Below are 20,356 nucleotides of genomic sequence, written 5' to 3'. Positions count from 1 at the left end.
TCTTCACCAATCTACCTAAGCTTCATGTCTTTGGACTGTAGGAGGAAATCAGAGCACCCATGGAGGACTAATGTGGACGCAGGGAGAGCATGCAAACTCCATGCAGGGAGGACCCTGGGCATGACCCCTGGCTTCTATATATGCTAACTAATCACATTAAATTGTAAGGAACTGGTAAGCAAGGCTCTTAAAAGAGGCAAATAAAACAATTTAATGATTTTAATGAGTGTGTGAGAGAGAGAACAGGAAAGCTCAAGTAGGCCATTAAAAGGCCGTACTGAACAGGTGCTGATTTGCTCTTTGTTTGGAGATGGCCAATAGGAGGTCAATGGCTACTGTGTTGCTAATAAGATTTTACTGTGTTAGCAGAGAAAAGGTTGAATGTTTGTTTGGCAGTGGCTGGAAGAATCTATTTTCATGTATTGGAACCAAAGAATGGAACAAAAACAGAGAAGGACTGTTGAATGTTACTGAAAGCAGAAGCCTTTTGAAATGCACCACTGGAAAACATCCCATCCAGCCTGTGCATAAGAGTAATGCCTCTGACTCGTCTGAATATGGTCGTACAATCATTAAAGAACACCACCGAAGAACCGTACCGTACTGTGCTGTGGCATCAAGCTGGCTGTATGTGTGTATATACAAATGAAAGCTGCATTTTAAAGCCATTTAAATACAGTATATCCTGACTTTTGTTCCATATTTCTCTTGTCTTAATATCTCTGCTGCAGTTATGTATGTATACAGTATATACTCTGTATCACTTTATATTTTATCTTCTTATATTTGTCTTTTGTAATATGTGTTTTCGTTGTATGTTACACCAATACTATCAAGACAAATTCTTTGTGCACATTAGTGTACCTGGCCAATAAAGTCAAGTCTGATTGATATATATGTGTGTGTTTGTGTATGTTTGTATAGTTACAGTGCATCCGGAAAGTATTCACAGCGCATCACTTTTTCCACATTTTGTTATATTATAGCCTTATTCCAAAATGGATTAAATTCATTTTTTTCCTCAGAATTCTACACACAACACCCTATAATGACAACATGAAAAAAAAAGTTTACTTGAGGTTTTTGCAAAATTATTAAAAATAAAAAAACTGAGAAAGCACATGTACATAAGTATTCACAGCCTTTTCCATGAAGCTCAAAATTGAGCTGAGGTGCATCCTGTTTCCCCTGACCATCCTTCAGATGTTTCTGCAGCTTAATTGGAGTCCACCTGTGGTAAATTCAGTTGATTGGACATGATTTGGAAAGGCACACACCTGTCTATAGAAGGTCCCACAGTTGACAGTTCATGTCAGAGCACAAACCAAGCATGAAGTCAAAGGAATTGTCTGTAGACCTCCGAGACAGGATTGTCTCGAGGCACAAATCTGGGGAAGGTTACAGAAAACGTTCTGCTGCTTCGATGGTCCCAATGAGCACAGTGGCCTCCATCATCCGTAAGTGGAAGAAGTTCGAAACCATCAGGACTCTTCCTAGAGCTGGCCGTCCATCTAAGCTGAGCGATCAAGGGAGAAGGGCCTTAGTCAGGGAGGTGACCACAGCTCAGAGCTCCAGAGGTCCTCTGTAGAGAGAGGAGAACCTTCCAAGCTTGTGGCATCATATTCAAAAAGACTTGAGGCTGTAATTGCTGCCAAAGGCGCATCGACAAAGTATTGGGCAAAGGCTGTGAATACTTATGTACATGTGATTTCTCAGTTTTTTTATTTTTAGTAAATTTGCAAAAACCTCAAGTAAACTTTGTTTATGTTGTCATTATGGTGTGTTGTGTGTAGAATTCTAAGGAAAAAAAAAGAATTTAATCCATTTTGGAATAAGGCTGTAACATAACAAAATGTGGAAAAAGGGATGCGCTGTGAATACTTTCCGGATGCACTGTATATAATAAGTGTAAAATATTGATGGCACTCTTGATGTCCCCACAGTTTTCCATGCCTGGCTGGGTCACTACTCCCCCTGTGTCTCTGCTGATGCTGTGGAAATCCTAGCCTTCTTGCCACAAATTGTATGTAATTATCCACCATTGTGGTTGACAGAAAGGATATTCCAATTGTCTTGGACTTTATTACCCTACAAAAATAGACGGTTGTAGCAAACGCGACACCCTACTGCAGTTCTGCTTCCAGCTAATAGTTTTGTCAGTAGGGACCCCACTGCTCAAAAATAGACCAGTTCTTAAAAATGTGGTCTTTCAAATAATAATCTAGCAAGCAGGGAAAAAACAAACACTGATTCTTACCAAATGTAGGGTTTGCTTTACACTAAAAATTCATTGCTGCACTGTTGTAATTTGTGGGTTTTTTTTTTTTAAATGCTAATACCCTTCTACTTCTTCAACCAAAAACGAAAATCTTGGAATCCTAACTTACCAAACCCAAACGCCGTGTGCGCAAAACGTCCCACTCAGTGGGATTACAGGTTTAAATCATTTTAGTACACCAGGCGGCTGTCAAAACCAAAGTTCAGACACAGAACTCACTGTCATTCTCCTATTGTGCGGTTCTCATGTTAGTTTTGGACGTGGCCGTGTGCACCTAAATGTGGAAAAGTCTTGACTAACACAAAGATGAAGCGCTCTTCTACTGCAAAATGGATTATTAATTGAGATTTGGATGAGCTTTTTTTCATTTTCAGAGCTTTGTGTTCTTGGAAGTGATTTTCCATCTTTTGTCTTAACAACTAAGAAAAAGGCAAGAGAGACATGAAGCTGTGAAGTAGTAGTGAAAGTAAACTGAACAGCAGCTACTTCAAAGTGTAACGAGCCTGAATGGTGGGTAAATCTTACAAGACTTGGCTTTTAACATGCTTGCCTATGTGACATTAGAATGAAGAGGTTAATGGTGTTGCAATTCCCTCCACTTAATAATTTTGACGACTACCCTTTTACGTTTGTTATTTGCTTGACATATCTCATTGGCAGTGGTCCTTTTTTTAATTAAATTTTAATTTCACTTTTTTTGCACAAATGCATATCAAATTATATTTCTGTCACTGTCCCAACTCGAACACCGCCATTTACATCACTTTTGAGTTGCTGTGATCATACAGTAGCAGCAGCGAGGGATCTGCATGGCTTGCCAGTTAAAGGATGGTCAGTTTTGAGTGCTAAATCCAAAAATCAAATGTCACACTTATCTTTGGGCTGTGAACAAGAAGGTTAGCAATCGAATTCTAGGGAGGACTGAGGGAGTTGGATTTGTTTAGCTTGAATCAAGCAGAGGTTAAGAGGTGGCATTATAGAAGTTTTCAAAATTATGAATGAAATTAGTATGGTGGATTCTAGCTGTTAACTTCAAAATCAATTCTTCAACTAGAACACTGGGGCACAGATGGAAGGCAGTTGAGGGTAAATGTTAAGTTAACTTTTTCTTTCAAACATTCCTATAAAAACATAAAACAAGTTACCAAATGATGGAGTACTTTGGGGAGCCTCAGTTCTTTACTTGATGTATTTTTGCAGAAGTTAGGTGAACAAGGGTAGACGAGCTGGACTGAATACCCTGTTCTTATCCCGTTGTTATATTCTGGTAAATTCACGATAAGAGGACCATCAGTCTTCCAAATGGTATTTGCCTTCATCAAACAGGGTTAAAGAAATAAAGTGCTTTGTGAGGCAAATTGAGTGTCCATCCCCACATTCGCACAGGCAGAAAGGACGGCAGGCCAAGGTAAGCAACAAATGTAATTTTAGAGATTTTTAGCCCCCAGTAAAATTCAGTCACAATAAAAAATATCTCTCTATTATATAAAAAAAATCTTGGGTCGAGAAGTGACCGTCTCAGAAAGATACTTCGACGTCCCTCGAGAACAACCAATGTAAAACAAGACCACGGTCATCTAACCTCTCTATTGTTGGAATGCTTTTGGCAGACACACTTCCTGTGCTCTCAGCTTTTAAAAAATTTTATACCTTCTAGATGGCACGTTAACGACTAAGTGAAGAAGAAAGAGCAGCTCATTGAAAAGAAGCCCAAAAGCGATGGAGAGAAAAGAAGGCAAAAAAGAACAATAATAATCTGTGCAAATTCTGAAAATAAGAAAAGTAATAATCAGCCCGGACTGAGTGGAATTGAAAACCTTGTAGGTCCAATCAGGGACAGAAATAAAAGACAAAGTAGAACTTCATAAAGGCATTCAAAAATGTTGGCGTGATACACATGCAGAGCAGGTTAGGGATTATGAAAGCAGTGGAATTAGTGTTCAAAAAAAAAAATGGCGCGATACACATGCAGAGCAAGTTACGTATTATGAAAGTATTAAAATTCAAAAGTATCAAAAAAAGAAAGTAAAGATTGCATTAGCACAAACAAATGGAAATTAATACTCGGTGAAATAATGGAACAGCAAAAAGAGATTGTATATATGGACATAGGTGATATGTCGGAAGTATGTAGATATTGTAAGGCTTTAAAGTTTAAGTCGGGGACTTGTAGATCGTCTAATTCGTGTTGCCTCCCAATAAAGAGGCGTATCCACGAGAATTAAAAGATTTGTTGTTTTGTGAAAGTGCCCTGTGGTGGGCTAGCGCCCTGCCCGGGGTTTGTTTCTTTCCTTGAGCCCTGTGTTGACTGGGATTGGCTCCAGCAGATCCCCGTGACGCTGTAGTTAGGATATGGCGGGTTCGATAATGGATGGATGTATGGATGAAAGTGAAATCCACAAACACTACAGGCAAAATATCTGAGTCTACAATAATCTTTCGCATTCGCATCATTCAATGCTTAAAAAGGTAGATTTCCACAATAATGGACCATATGTTATGAGAATCTGTGGTCCTGCAACAATTAAAGCTACGACAATTCGATCAGATGTATATTTATGATCATGGAGAAGCGATGCAACATAGAATCGAAAGAGTATGTAACAATTCTCATGAAAATAACAATCCCTTAAAATAGTAAAAAGCCCCCTAGTGTATGTGTGTATGTATATGTATATATATATGTGTGTGAGTGTGCCTCCTCCAGACCGAGTGGGGGCATCCGTCCTGGTTAGACAGGGGGCCTCGGGTACAGGGCTTGGAAGCCCAGCCCTGTAGGGACCCGTGGCCCCCGCCAGGCGGCGCCCCAGTGCCTGTTTATTCCGGGAGCCCAGCACTTCCGCCACACCAGGAAGTGCCGGGGGGAAGACGACCGGGGAGACATGGACGGCTTCCGGGTGCGCAGCCAGCACTTCCGCCACACAGGGGTGTGGCCACCGTTAAGTGCTGGGAAGCAGCTGGAGCCCATCCGGCTCCCCATAAAAGGGGCCGCCTCCCTCCAGTCAGTGGTGGATGTCGGGTGGAAGAGGACAGAGCTGGAGAGAGGACAGGAGGCGGCCAGGACAAAGGCACAGAGACTGTGGGCCCTGGACTTTGGGGGATTCGGTGCAGAAGGCACTGGGGTTGCGTGAGTGCACGATAACTGTAAATAGTGTAAATAAAGTGTGTTGGGTGAAAAAATGTCGTCCGTCTGTCTGTGCTGGGGCCAGCGTTCACATATATATATATATATATATATATATATATATATATATATATATATATGTATATGTGTGTATCTTCTTCAGCCTTTCTTTAGTAACTCGCACAGCTTTAAATCGATTACTAGTCAGTCGTTATTAATTAGTCATCAGTAAGAAATATGCGTCAGTTACATCACAAATAGTAGGGCCAAGCACCACTTAGTCTTTGCATGTATGCTGAATTTAATTCATTAGATTTTCCACAGTGAAAACTTCAAAATACAAATTTCCATGAGACTATGCAAGCTAGTCTTAATCTTATTTTATGTCTCTGTACGATTTCTGTCATTAAAAATGCACAGAACCAAAACTGTCACTTCACCTCCATATCCTCTTCTATGTACACAATGTAAAAGCAGCAAATGATTTGAAGGTTTAAAGGGGGAGAGGTGGCACCTAAGAGGGCATCTACGCTGGCAAAAGGAGAGTTCCTTGCCATGTCAGTGTGGACTGTTAATGTTGTAAGATGTGCAACATGTCAGCAGGCAGGCATAGCAGCGGACACTAAAAGCCTTAAACTGAGGACAATTCCTCCAGGCCTGCAGGTGGCAGCTGTCAGTTCTAGCTAGTAAGTGGATCATAGAATCAGAAAGTGAGTAGGAGAGCACTTTGTGCGGCTATGGGCCTCAGCCTGTCTACCAAACAGTCGATCCCAGGTTCGCATCGGATTGTATTTAGATATACAAATAACACTTAAATGTTTTAAAGGGTTATTAGTGAAAGCTAGTGATGAATGAAACATTTCAGCCTGACAGCAGCAGACACAAGGTAGGAAGCAGCAACTTATTCATAAATTACTGACCAGAAATGCTTTATTAACCCTTAACTACTCGCACCATTTCTCATCTCTTAAGTACCTAATATACCAGTGTTAAAATTGCTATTTATGTGCACACTGTGATAGATAGATAGATAGATAGATAGAAACTTTATTAATCCCAAGGGGAAATTCACATGTGAGGTTGTAAAATAAAATATTTCAATAATTTTAAATTGTACATGCTTTTAATGTTATGTAATACCACATTACTGAATAGTATGACACTGAAAATAAACTCGACCCACTTCTCCAGTGCTCATTCGTCACCGGTCTCACTTTCGTCCACTGCAGGATTTGCACATGGATCACATTTCACTTCAGTTGTTGAATGTTCTTTGCAGAGAAAGTCATTGCAAGAAGAACAGCTCATCCTTGTCATACATACGTAAGAACCAGCGTGGTGTTTTTGGGGAGTGCAGGCCACAGGCCTGATTTTGAGTTTCAGGGCCTGGCCTACTTTGTTTTTTTGGTGTCAGGCCTTGGTTGTAGTTTTTGGGGCCAGAGTTCACAACATGAATAAACCTTGCAATGAATTCAATTATGCAACTAAAAGTATTTTGCAGTGACAATTGTCATGAAATATGATTTTGAATTCTAGTAAATATGCACATATTTGACCCAGGTTTGATCAGTAACCATGTGATTGTATGCAAATACATGTATGGTGGGCATATGCCAATATATTTATAAAAATTAGATATTTTGCATACTTGCACTTGATGATTTTTTTTTTTTGATACTATACGGCTTAGATTTTTTTAAATAAACATGTCTGGAGAAATGAATGCTGATTTGAACAAGTACAATATCATTTTGAATGCTTATCTAAACTGTATGAAACTGCAGAAGCTCACTCTATAAACAGTTACTTGTCTTGTGATGAGAAGTCCTACAATCACAGATCAATAAGTCACTTACCAGTGCAATAACAGTGGCACCAGCTCCGGCACAAGCCACAATGAACAAGTGGTAAGACAAATAGAACTGGGAAAAAAAAAGAGGAAACAGCGTTATTGCCATTAGACAGTAAAATATGGCAGCTAAATCAAAGAAGTGCAAGAATGCAGACGTACCTCGTTAGTTTTGCAGATATCCCCTAATGTGGATCCACAAGCTTTACCAGGGTTTGCATTCCACGGGATTATTCCTAAAAGAATACGTAAGATTTTAACATTTGATGGTTTAAGTTACAATCTCTCTTAACTTGTGAATCTCTTTGAAATTCCTGACTTTATAAAGAACAGACAATCACTTTACCAGCAAGAGAGGATGAAGTAATGAGTATTGCTGCAAACAGTGCACCCCTACCCATGCATTTGGTGTGTGCATGTAAAACACAAAAGAGTTTATGATTTATAATAAAAGAAACTCAGCCTCAGCATCGTTACACAGACCTAATCAGGAGAGAGCCATTTTACTAAAAGACGACGGAGAGTTTGATTGTCACACGGACGTGTCAGAATTTGTTTGAGAACCTGTGGGTACTCGGAACTGAGCTCTCATTATTATTATTATTATTATTATTTTTCTTATATTTCTACATTTTTATGATTATTTTTATAATGTCACCTGACTGCCATTTTGTTTTGGATTTTCACAGCAGTAATGGTTGCTACCAACAGCTCTTAGTGATGATGATCATCATTGCTACCAACAGCTCTTAGTGATGATGATCATCAACGCCATGATGCATGTCATTTGTCAGGAATCGTTCTTCCTAATAAGAAATGGTTTGTCCAGCTTTGCACCTGCTACTTGAGTATTTGATATTTTTCGCTTTATAAAAGCAACATTGCCACAATACCAGTTTGAGAGTTGATTGGGTCGGCTGCCATATTGTTGCTGGTCACGTGCTGTGTGGTTCTACATGTTATGGTATTTAAGATGATGCGTACATGCTTGTTTGGGGATAGTTCTACAAAATATCAAACGTTGTTCCTACTAGTGTTTTAAAGTTAAATTTCTTTTCAGGTTACTGAAGCCCTACTGTAGGTTTGAGTTGGTTTTTGATTTGGGTTTTACTGACCTCTGCTTGTGTCTTGCTTTACTCCCAACTAATTTTCATCTCCTGTTTTTTTTTTTTTTTGAAGCTTATTCAATCTCTGCCTTCAACCAATACAATTTAATAAAATACTTGCATCTTTAAGAACTACAACTAAAAGATGGTGGAGCAGTAATCCACATATACGTTAAATTCACTTCTGCAGACTGAGTCCGCGTCAGAATACAAGGAAAACACAAAGAGGACATGTAGGCCACACTATCAACGTCCTGAAAATCCAGACACAGGAATCTCCATGGAAGCCCCTGTTTCCTTAGGAGGCATTAGCTCTCCGTAAATGTGTTCTTTTGACATTGTGGCATGTTAAGTAACTGAAAAATATAGAAATATGACAGAAAAGGCGATATCCCTCCCATCGTGATTATGGCGGAACAAAAAATCACATGAGAGAAACAGATATACTTTAGCTTACTTTACTGGTGGTTTTTACACGGTTACAGACGGGAAGCTTATGACAGACTTTATCAAGGTGTAGGAGTCTTGATCTACTCAGTCTGCCATCTTTCGTCACCACGCTGAAAGGGTTTTCTGGAAGGAGGACAATAATCTTCCGCCCGACAGCTTCACGTGCAGGGCCTTCTCTGGTCTCCAAACAAGGAAAGTAAGGATTCAGTTTCATCTCAGGAATAGTACAATGCCTCTCTCTGGTCTCCAAACAAGGACAGTAAACTCAAAACCCCACCTCCAACAAGAATAGCACAATGCTCACACTGCGGTTTGTCCCCTTCTCCAAACTGCTAGGCTAATGGTTTCTAAATGCAGCCTAGTCCATGTGTACCATACTTGGTCTGCCTGTATGAATGACTCCAACAGTGTGCAGAGAGACAGTGACAATAAACTGAATATTATAACAAACGGAGTATAACAGCCCCCTCTAGCTTCCAACAGTCTAAAAGAGTTGTGAAAAAAATACTGATTGGTGCTGGTTGATGTCCACAGTCCTCTTAAATACCATTAACATAATAGTATTGAATCACGTCATGGGCAATGGACCACTTGCCATCATCATGGCTGCAACCGTGAAAAAACAACAACAAGGTAGCATTGCGATGATGTCAGAGTCATGATAATCAACGTAAAACCATAAGAAAGCCTGAAAACAGTGTAAAAAACCACTAATTATGACACTGAAGTGGTTTCAATAGCTGCTCGATTCTAAGAGTCTGATGCTTACGTGGCCCGAGGTTCACTGACACGTCTAAAGTGGCCACTAGCACCGAGTGTGCCCTGTGGAGGACTGACTGCCCATCCTGAATCTTGTGCCCACCACTGACGCAGTAGGATGGGGTCTACAGTCCCTCAATCTGATGTTGCAATAAACAGGCATGAAAGTTGAAAAAAAAGTGAATACATGAATCAACAACGTACAGTATGTGGGATATCAGACAGTTAAACACAGCAATTAAAGTGTCACACGTGTGCGCACTGGGGGCAGTTTGAAGGCTCAGATATTGGTCATTTTCCACCAGAACACAAGAGGGCACTGTTGACTAACACCTTATCTATTCCTCCCTCTGCAGACCAGAAGATTGACGGCTTTACAACCCTTGACGTCACTTTCGGTCTCCGCCTCTTCCTGCCAGAAGTTCTTATCACCAGAAGCTCCGCCATCTTGAAGCCATCTGTTTGGAGACTTGCATCTGCAGTTAAGTTTTTCCTTTAATTTTAATGTGTTTATAACCCACACTATGTTTATAGTATATGGGGTTTGCCGTCGGGTGCTCCAACACTTCAGAGTTGTCTCTGTTTTTTCTTACACCATGCAGGGTGTCAATGATGATGTGGAAGTGTTTGAAAACATTTAAACTTGGTAAACAGAGCAGAAAAATCTGTAGTCTGTGCATGTAAGCAGTCTGACCCTAGCAGATCACGCTGGCACACACTAGCAAAGAGCTTACATCTGACAGACGACACACGGTGGTAACGCGTCAGAGGCACAGATCTCACACCTCTGGATTTCATCATGTAAAGAACATGGTGAAAACTGAAAACATCTGTGACAGGACTGACGCAGCTTGAGTGAATGATGTGACATGGAAAGAGCTTTGCTGACGCTGGGCTGTGAACGGTAAATCATTTTCAGATTTATATTCATCTTTCCTTTCACGTTTTTGAAAGCGTTATGGTGTTTATTTTAGGATTTATTTGGTCATGACATCTGAAGATGAGTCCTATCTACTGTGCACTGCTTGTATATGTGCTACCATTAGAATGAAGAGTTGCTATGTTGCATAAAATAATGAATTACTCCATCTACTGTACTGTATTTAAAGAATGTTTCAATCCGAGTATAAAGTCTGAAGAACATGTAATGAGTTATTTTATAGAAAAGGAGGGTATTGCAGGTGTGGTGGCACAATAGTGGGCATCATTATTATCAGCAGCAGCAGCCACTACGGCCCTCCAGCCCTGGAGTTTGACACCCCTGGTCTAGTGCTTAAATCTGAGGGCAGATGCATCAACTAATTGAAATAAATATTCTGACATTACCTGCAACATGCTCACCCTGAGGCTTATTCTTAACAGGCCATACTAATAAACTGTACACATTTTTCATTCCAACAGATGGCTTATGCAACCAACACTATAACCTAACTAAGGAAACTTTAAATAGAAAATCAAACAGGCTGAACAGAACTAAAAACACTGGAGTGCGTGTCACAGAGTGAAGTAGCTGCTGGTCTGGCCGTCGTGGGGGGGGTCTCAAACTTGGGTACTGTGAAGCCAGTGTGTCCACTTAATGGAATTAGTGAGGGCTGTTTAATGGACTTGAATATCGCCATTACTCACATAAGTAATTATAATGCAAGTTTGTCTCTTGCCTAAATGAAGTGGCATTTGCTATTAAGATGATGAGCGATTTGTGAAAAACTTTTCAGTGAGTCACATGAATCGATTTTCAAGAATGAACAAATCGAATCAGTGGAGCACAACTGGAGTTCTGTAGTGCACTTGTCACGTACTTGTCAGCGTCTTTCGTTTCGCAGGTAGATATACGTTTAAAGTGCATGTGCAAGTAGTGCTTGTCAGATTCATGATTCTCGTTCACTTCTCATTCTTTTGAGGTCGAAATGAACCATTACTGGCGAACGAGAACTCTTCCATCAACGACACTCTGCATCATCATATGAGTACAATACAATAACAACACATTTATATTGGAATATATCAGTTGTATTTTCTGTACAGTTTTGACATTGGGATTGTTTTAAACAGAGTATATAAACGTAATATTAAACTAAGTATGTGTCCTTGTGTCAACAAATTAGAATATGTTTGTAAGGTTTAATTTTGTGTTACTAATCTGTAACATTTATTTGCTTTCAAATAAATGTGTTAAACGTGCGTTTTTTACGGCATCACCATGTGTCATTCACTGGTTCTTTCAAGTTTGAACTGAATCTTTACCAGAGGAAAAAGTCTCACAATTCTCATTTATTTGATTCACAAACAAACCATTACCCAAGAGCGAGGTGCACGATTCTCGCTCATTTGATTCATGAACTGAATGCAGAATTCTCAGTCACTTTTGATTTTCTGACATTTTGTCATATTTTAATTATGCATTTTAACTGTGTTGTCATGCTTTGTGTAATGAAAAAAAGTGTCATGAATTATCAGTTTGTAAAAATATATTATTATTTATTATTCATAATAATATGAATTATTAAATTATATATTTAATAGTGTGATCAGAAAGAGGAGCTCCACATAACCTCAGACTTCCCAACCTTGAATCCCATTGATGAATAAAACAAAGTAAAAGAAGTGATTCACTTAAATGGGTTGTTTGAAAGAATTGAATCAATAAAGTGAATTGAAATGACCATCGCTAAACAGCAGTGCTATATTTTACAATGCACCATCTGTTGGAATGAAAAATGCAATGCATTTTATTGCCACATGCATTATAAAACACGTTCCAATAGATGGCACAGCTATAAACATTAATGCTGAATACACCAGCAGAGTGTAAGTGCCATGCAAACCTGTATGTTATACAGGTTTGTGTTACTGAAGTTCCCACTTATGATCTTGTTTTAGGAGAAACATGAAGTCACCGTTGATTTCTTGTTGATTTCTTGCATAGTCCACTCTAAAAGCAATTAACAAAGTGCTCTTATTTTTATTTCATGAAAATAAAATGAAAACTAAACATTTTAAGTGTATGGTATTGCTCCAAATACTTTTTGACCACAGAAATTCCAATTCTGGCTGACCTGATAATTCTTTTTTGATTGAATATTATAGAACTAGCTGTGTAAGCCCGTGCTGTAAAAAGCATAGAAACCATGGATTTGCATTGGTTGTGCATTAGTGGCTAAGCAAAGGTTCTCTTTCCTCTGAGGTTTCATTTTGCCAGCGTGCTCATCTTTGTTGTCTATCAGCAGCTAAACGAGTTTTTCTCTCTCCTTGCTGGTTTCATTTTGCCGATGTGCTCGCCTCGCTTGTGTATTAGCAGCTATGAGAGTTTCTTTTTTGCCAGCTCTTTCACTTTGGTGACAGAGTCGATTTCTTTGAGCTTCATGGTGAAGCATTGTACATCTGAGCCAGACAGACAGACACACTTCCACGTGTAGACGTTTATATGTAAGATGAGCATCATGATTGTTTTCTCTGAAGTGGGAGCTCCCACCTTGTAAAGCATTAATGTGAACTCTCCGACTGGTAAACTTGTATTTATGGTCTGGGAGTGCAGCATGAGATCTCCAGGAATTGAATATTGTGTAAGTCATGGAAGGTATAAAGCTTTTGTAGTCATACTAGCTGCAGAGATCTTCTTACCATTTAAAAAGTAGCATTTTTGATTAAATACATATTGTAATTTTCTGACAACAGATGACTGATGGCGTTTGGTTTTAGACCCAAGGAATTAAAGAAGTGCAAGAATGTGTATGGACTGTGATGGCCTGGCATTCTGTCCACTGTTGTTTCCTACCTTACAGTCAGTGCTGCTAGGAGAGGATCCTGACTCCTGTGTCCCTGAAATGGATCAAGGAGGTTTGTGAAGCTTTGCTTTGCATATAATGAAAATACCGTAGTGCTAAATCTATCTCTTGTCATCCAAAAATGTATGCAAACTAAACAAAGCTGAAAATGAATGCTAAGGTAGTGAAGTGTTGACAAAGCTTTAAAACATTCTGATGGCATCCCTACGCTTTTGAAAATAACACAAAGTTTGAATGTCTAAAATGATTCCTTTCAATTTCAATCCCTTCAAACATATCACAAGCTTAAATAAAACAGCAAGAGCACCAATGAACATACCGTACTGTCTCATGTCGACACAGATTACGTCTGGTGATGCAGTGGTGTTGGTGAGGGGAGGGTTGAGAGCTTCACAGGTGGACCACATGTTGTAGAACAAGAAGACTGGCACAGCCGAGAAGCCAAACACGCCCAGCCATGCCACGCCCAGAACGTAGGTCAAGAACACAAACTGAAAGAGCACAAAAATTGATGTTAGCGTCCACTGAAGCAGCTACATATTTGTTTAAATGTAGCTAATGTCTCTATTATAAAAGAAAATCTGGAGATGATAAAATCTCTTGGCAATAGTCTTGTCTCAAGTCCCACCCTCTTCTCAACCATTTACAGTTAATGACCCACACCCGCCGTCCTCTCACCTCTCATTCACGTGAATGCTTTTGTCAGACACAGTTCCTGCGTTCTCAGTTCTTATAAATTTTTACGTTTTCCTCATTTTAAGTTCCCAATAAAAGAAGACTTATTATGTTTTCCTCATTTTAAGTTCCCAATAAAAGAAGACTTATTATGTCCAAATCTTATTGAAAATTTTCATCCTGAAGGGTTATCAGCAGAAGAAATGAGTACACGGGCAATCCTAGCACCGAGAAACAATGAAAAGAAAACCATTTAACGTGAAAATGGTCGATCGGTTAAACATCAAATTGGATAAATGCCTATCAACAGATTATGTTGAAGCAGTTGGTGGTGATCGTACGCAAGATGAAAACATCAATTTACAATATCTCCTAGAATATCTACAACCGTTAACACCTTCTGGTCTTCCAGCGGCTGAATTACTGTTGAAAGAAGGATAATGTAATGTTATTGTGTAATTTATGTCTGAGTGATGGGCTATGCAATAGGACAAGATTAGTTGTATTGAACAATTCTGACATGTAAAATTTTAACAGGCGACAAGAAAGGTAATGTAGTACATCTTCTGCGGATAATATTAGACACCAAAAGAGATCTTGATATGCCATTCGTATTAAAACGTTTACAGTTTTCCGTTAGAATAGCTTTTGCTATGACAATTAACAAATCACAGGGAGAAACATTTGAAAAAGTTGGTTTATTTATTAGAGAGAAATAAACTATACGATACTCACGGGGAGTTATACGTTGCATTATCATGATGTAAGTCCAAACACGGAATCAAAATTCAAAGTGATCTTGATGAAAAGTTAATTTCAAGTATTGTTTTTAGTGAAGTTTTACAGTAAAAGTGTAAGTTTAAAAAGTATTTGTGTGTTAATTTCAAAGCCAAACAAAACAAAAACGTATAACGCAACGAATACCTCTAATGCAATATGAAACAATTCCCATGAAAATAACAATCTGTTTAAATTGTACGTCCCCATATGCGAGTGGCAGAGCCACGAAATGGCTAGTGTAGCGCCCGCCCAGGTGTTGGTGAGCGAAGCGAGCCCCCTAAAACCTCTAACATGTGATGATTACCGTGTGTGCCTTTTCTCATCAGTAACGCAAGTCTACATCCTCATATCTGAACTCAGCCATTTTCATTTGCTGTGATGGCACAGCAGTGGTAACCAGAGTGTGAGGTGTATGGAAGAAATTCCAGACATTGTCCCCATTCTGAGTCTCTCTGGTATTGAAGGGTAAAGTTTACAAAAGCTGTGTGAGAAGCTGTATGCTGTACTGAAGAAAGCGGAACATGAAAGTAAATCTGGAAAGAACAGAGATGAGAATGATAAGATGACCATGTGTAGGTCCACGGAGTGAGAGGAAGACGAATGGCGAGTTAAGGAAAAGACTTGACACCATAACTGTTGTGCTGTAGAGATGCAGACTGAGCAGTGGACGAAGCCCGCTATCAAAAGAGCTCATCGCAAACCAAAGAACGTAGTGTGGAGAGCGGAGGAAGACGACTGGGATGGCAACCTGGGTAAAGCCAGAAAATGGTGATGACGGGCATCAAAATGCAGAGTATAAAAAAATCAAAGTGATCCGAGGTAAAAATGCAATGTGAGGTTTAACATTTGTAACTTCATCATGAACACTGACCACTATATTTGTTAAGCTAATAATAATTCTAAAATTAACATTAGTTTAATGTTCTAGTGGTGTACTAGCCACTAGCTGGCAAGTCTTTAAAAGTCATTATTTTGACTGGTAGGTTTTAAGCCGTTTGAGCCAAAGCCCAGACCTAAACCCCAAAGAACATGTGTGGAGAGTCCTGAAGATGCCAGTTTACAGATGCTTAGCATCCAACGTAATGGAGCTTAAAAGGATCTGCCAGGAAGAATGGGATAAACTATCCGAATCCAGGTTTGCAATGCTTGTTAGAGACTTACCCAAGAAGACTTGAAGTAGTAACTGCTGCCAAGAGGGCTTCTACAAAGCACTGAATTAAGGGTCTGAATACTTATTTGAGTGAGAGACTTTAGGTTTTGATTTTTAATACATTTGCCAACCTTTCTGAAAACATGTTCTCACTTTAGATTGATGGGCAAAAATGGCAAGTTTAGCAATTTACAGTGAAACCTATAAAGTGTGCAGAAAGTGAAGGGCTCTGAATACTTTCTGAATCCACTGTAGACAAACTGGCACAGCAAAGGTTACTGAGACACGAAAACACCATGCTGTGTCATGTCGACGTGTCAAACTTATATATCATTAAGTTGACCTCTATGCAACACTACATTTTAAAATATCTAAACTACTTATAAATAATTGTAAATAGCTGCCGTATCACAAGCGTAAACACAGCGGCCATGTAAACGCATGAATCATTTGCAAGCATCCCCATCTGAGCAGCTGTAGCCCCCCTGTGGTCTGATTGCAAACACGTGTGAGGGGCCGTGGGCACATTCTTCAATTATGACTGCATACCATTCCACTAATGCATCTTCCACAGGCTGTAGTTTTAAATTCACTGTGAAGCTCTTTAACAGCACTGGTTGTGTAAAATCCCTCTGCCAGGAGAATAATTCCGTATAAAAAGAAAAATGAGGCAATTCCGTAAATGATGTACTGCATCAGCTGAACCCTGTGAAGAAGAAAACAGATGCAAATAGCTAGTAAGTCTTAAATATGAACGCCTGCTTTCAACTGATGACTCTCTTCTTGTTCTTCAAGTGTTATTTAACAGTACTGATACAACACAGGATCAGTCAATTAATGTAACACACTTTCATACAAAAGAAGAGTAATAAGATATCCACCCTGTGGCTTCAAACATTATGAAAAGTTGGAGGTACTTACACTTCGGCTAACAAGGCATGGTCACTGGGGGTCTGTGAGAAGTGGTTTCCTATGATTGACAAGGTTCCTTCTAGGGCAACATGGCCACAACCACAAAACAATGCCACGCCAGAGAAACAAAGGATGGTGGCAACCAATGAGGCATAAGGGACTCCTCCCAGGCACTTAATGCAGCATTCAAAGCAACCTGCAAGACAACAACAACAAGAAAAGGGTCAGTGGTCTCTTTGACAGCCAGCCGATTCGGTCACTCAATAAAGGGAGGAACACATTAGTTGGAGAAAACTTTCAAAGCCGATAGTCAGGCAGGCAGGCAGGGACAGCAACTAAAAAGACCGTCAGTCAGTTACCAACTCAAAGTCTTCATTAAATTAATCAAAAATCTGAGAAGAAAATTGTTTGCAAAAATGACTATCACAGGCCAGAATCCTTTCCTTTATTTGATGAGCTCACGGCTGACTCTTATAATGACATCACATACAACACAAGCATTGGTTTTGCTTCTTAGTGATGCATTGCATAATGGCAACTGTTCTAAAATGGCAGCCAATGATGCCAACTATTGATTAAAAACAGCAATGTACATATATAAAATGCTGAGGTCTGTTCATTTGTCATGTGATTTTTTCAGTCTTGGTCTTAATTGAAAGCTCATAACCTGATACATTCTGGAAATGGGGGAAAAAAAAAAAAAAGGATTTGATAGTGGCAAACCTGCTGGCCATGACCTGTGGTCAGGTGTTTTACAGCAAAGTAATTGAGAAACCAAGTGATAATCACCATGATGGAAGAAAGAAAAAGAACAGCAGCGACATCTACCGAGCATCAAGCCAATCGTAGAAGGCGATCAAGTGGCAAAGAAGGAGGAAAAACAGGAAGAGAAGATACTGAATCACAGAGACAAGCAAGAGCTAGGGTGGCCTGGCCTGAACGAGTTACTGAAATTGTCTCCAGTTGTAGATGATCTTCGAGACAATAGAATTGCCAAGTTTCAAGAGTTTGGATATCATTCCAAATCACCTGTGACCTTCTTTCTGGAGGCCTCAGAGAGCTCCTTTGATCTAGACATGGCGATTAAACACACTTCAGTGACAAACATCAACACGGCCTGAGGTTTAATAAGACAAGATCCTCTCTAATGATGTTCGAAACATTTGGACGTGATCTGGTGCGCCTGATTCTCATTTGAGGTATTTATAATGGTAGTGATGCCTGGAGGGGCATTGTATTTATGTTCATGTAAATTATACAATGAACTAGAAAATGTAAATGTGGCCTAATGTTTGTTCTGTCATCCCATACCATACCATTTTCTAAGCCCACTTCATCCTAAGCAGAGCGTCAGATCCTATCCCAGCAGGCACTTGGGTACAAGGCAGGCCAGTCCCTCACAGAGTGAGCACACTCACTCACTCACACACACGCCATATCTACAAATGCGGTTTAAATGAAGATCAAATCTTGATATGTTCATATATGTTTAAAGAAAAATAAAAAACAAAAAAACACCTCAAGGGGTGTACTTACTTTTTCACATGAAAGTTTTTTTTTATTTTTTTTTAAGTTTACCACCACCTTTACCCATAATTCAGCACAGTGAAGTATTATTCATCACATTGTGAAGCTGTGAAAGCTGGCAAATGACACAAAACACTTCAGCAGCAGCAGTGTGCCAAGGCGGAGGACACAAAGCTGAAGTCCTACAGCAAAAACGTCTTCGTCAAGCGTTTGATGTAAAGATGCTGAGCTTCGCGGGCAAGTGACGGAACTACAACCTGCCTGCGATGACACGAGCTATGAGCCGCAACAGGCAATACTCGGGAGACGCTAAAATATTGTAAAGGAAGAGGCAGCATCAGGTTGGTTTTATGTTTCTGCCAAACTTTGGATATTTTCACAGAGTTACATTTTCAAGACAAATGTGCAAATGGCTCTGGTCTTAACAATTGATGGAACGTTTAACAAAATGCAGTTCTCCCTGATGTTTTCCCATCTGGCATTTGCGACAAGCTGACTCCTTAAAGTGGACAGGGTTTTCATTGTCATCCCGGGTAAGGAAAATGTAGCTGACAGCTGAAATTAAAGTGCTGAATTACAAAGAAAAGCTTGGAAAACATAATGTCTGGACTCGGATAAGAGGGCAGATGTGTTTAATTTCCTACAGGACATAAAGAAGGTTCCTTTGGGAAGATACAGGCTGCACTATTAGGAGTAAGCTGAAGATGAGCAGACCCCTGGAGTGGAGAAACAGCAGGAGAAGGTCCCCCATTTAGCTATCAGACCACTCACAGAGTGCTGGATTAAACCAGGAGAGCAGGCGGCTTCTGGGTGCTCATAACATTTTCATAGCTTAAGTGGTTTCACTGCAGCTCGCATATGAGAACATAACCACAGCTGCACATCTCGAGTACTAGTTGAGTCATTTTACTCAGTGTTTAGCATAACTATGTAAAAAATAAAGAGGACAATCTAAAAATAGCTGACAGATGCATTTACCTAACGCACACATTCGTAATCCGACAGGCAATGGTGAGGCTCCGAAATCCACAAGGTACATTAGAACACTCAGGATGAGAACAGGCCATTCGGCCCAACAAAGCTCTCTAGTCTTATCCACTTATTTCTTCCAAAAAAACATCAAGTCGAGTTTTGAAAGTCCCTAACGTCTTACTGTCTACCACACTTCTTGGTAGCTTATTCCAAGTGTCTATCGTTGTTTGTGTAAAGAAAAACTTTCTAAGGTTTGTGTGAAATTTACTCTTAACAAGTTTCCAACTGTGTCCCCGTGTTCTTGATGAACTCATTTTAAAATAACAGTCTCGATCCACTGTACTAATCCCCTTCATAATTTAAACACTTCAATCATGTCACCTCTTAATCTTCTTTTGCTTAAACTGTAAAGGCTCAGCTCTTTTAATCTTTCCTCATAATTCAACCCCTGTAGCCCTGGAATCAGCCTAGTCGCTTTTCTCTGGACCTTTTCTAGTGCTGCTATGTCCTTTTTGTAGCCTGGAGACCAAAACTGCACACAGTACTCCAGATGAGGCCACACCAGTGCATTATAAAGGTTGAGCATAACCTCCTTGGACTTGTACTCCACAGATCGTGCTATATAACCTGACATTTTGTTAGCCTTCTTAATGGATTCTGAACACTGTTTGGAAGTTGATAGCTTAGAGTCCACTATGACTCCTAAATCCTTCTTATAAGGTGTACTCTTGATTTTCTGTCCTGCCATTGTGTATTCACCCCTAATGGTTTTACTTTCTATGTGTGATACTTTATATTTAATACAGGGTGGTGCATGAAAAACCGAACCATCTCTAACTCCAACATCGACGTATGTTTCTTAGCCCGTACACGAAACGAGCAACGTGGCCTGATTCTTTTTGCAGTTTGCAACTGACGTAGTCTTATGCCACTTCTTCACCAACTCGTGAATACTGCTCTTTGCTGGTAGGTTTACGCGAAAATGTCCC

General features: G+C 39.7%; 1 protein-coding gene across 3 annotated transcripts in view; it reads right to left on the bottom strand.

Annotated features, from left to right (window-relative positions):
* The window catches only part of gpm6bb (glycoprotein M6Bb), a 219,092-nt gene that overhangs the window by 10,457 nt on the left and 188,279 nt on the right, over positions 1–20,356 (bottom strand). For all 3 annotated transcript variants that reach the window (XM_039743601.1, XM_039743602.1, XM_039743600.1), the window contains exons 2-6: positions 16,878–17,064; positions 16,506–16,662; positions 13,671–13,842; positions 7,414–7,487; positions 7,259–7,324 (exon numbers count right to left, since the gene is read on the bottom strand). In XM_039743601.1, coding sequence (XP_039599535.1) covers positions 7,259–7,324; positions 7,414–7,487; positions 13,671–13,842; positions 16,506–16,662; positions 16,878–17,064 — 656 coding nt within the window. The remainder of the gene's footprint in view (positions 1–7,258; positions 7,325–7,413; positions 7,488–13,670; positions 13,843–16,505; positions 16,663–16,877; positions 17,065–20,356) is intronic.

Source organism: Polypterus senegalus, chromosome 2 (assembly GCF_016835505.1).
Source record: "Polypterus senegalus isolate Bchr_013 chromosome 2, ASM1683550v1, whole genome shotgun sequence".
In the NCBI taxonomy this organism is placed as follows: domain Eukaryota; kingdom Metazoa; phylum Chordata; class Cladistia; order Polypteriformes; family Polypteridae; genus Polypterus; species Polypterus senegalus.
Note: the sequence above shows the minus strand (reverse complement) of the source record. Positions and strands in the feature narration are given on the sequence as shown.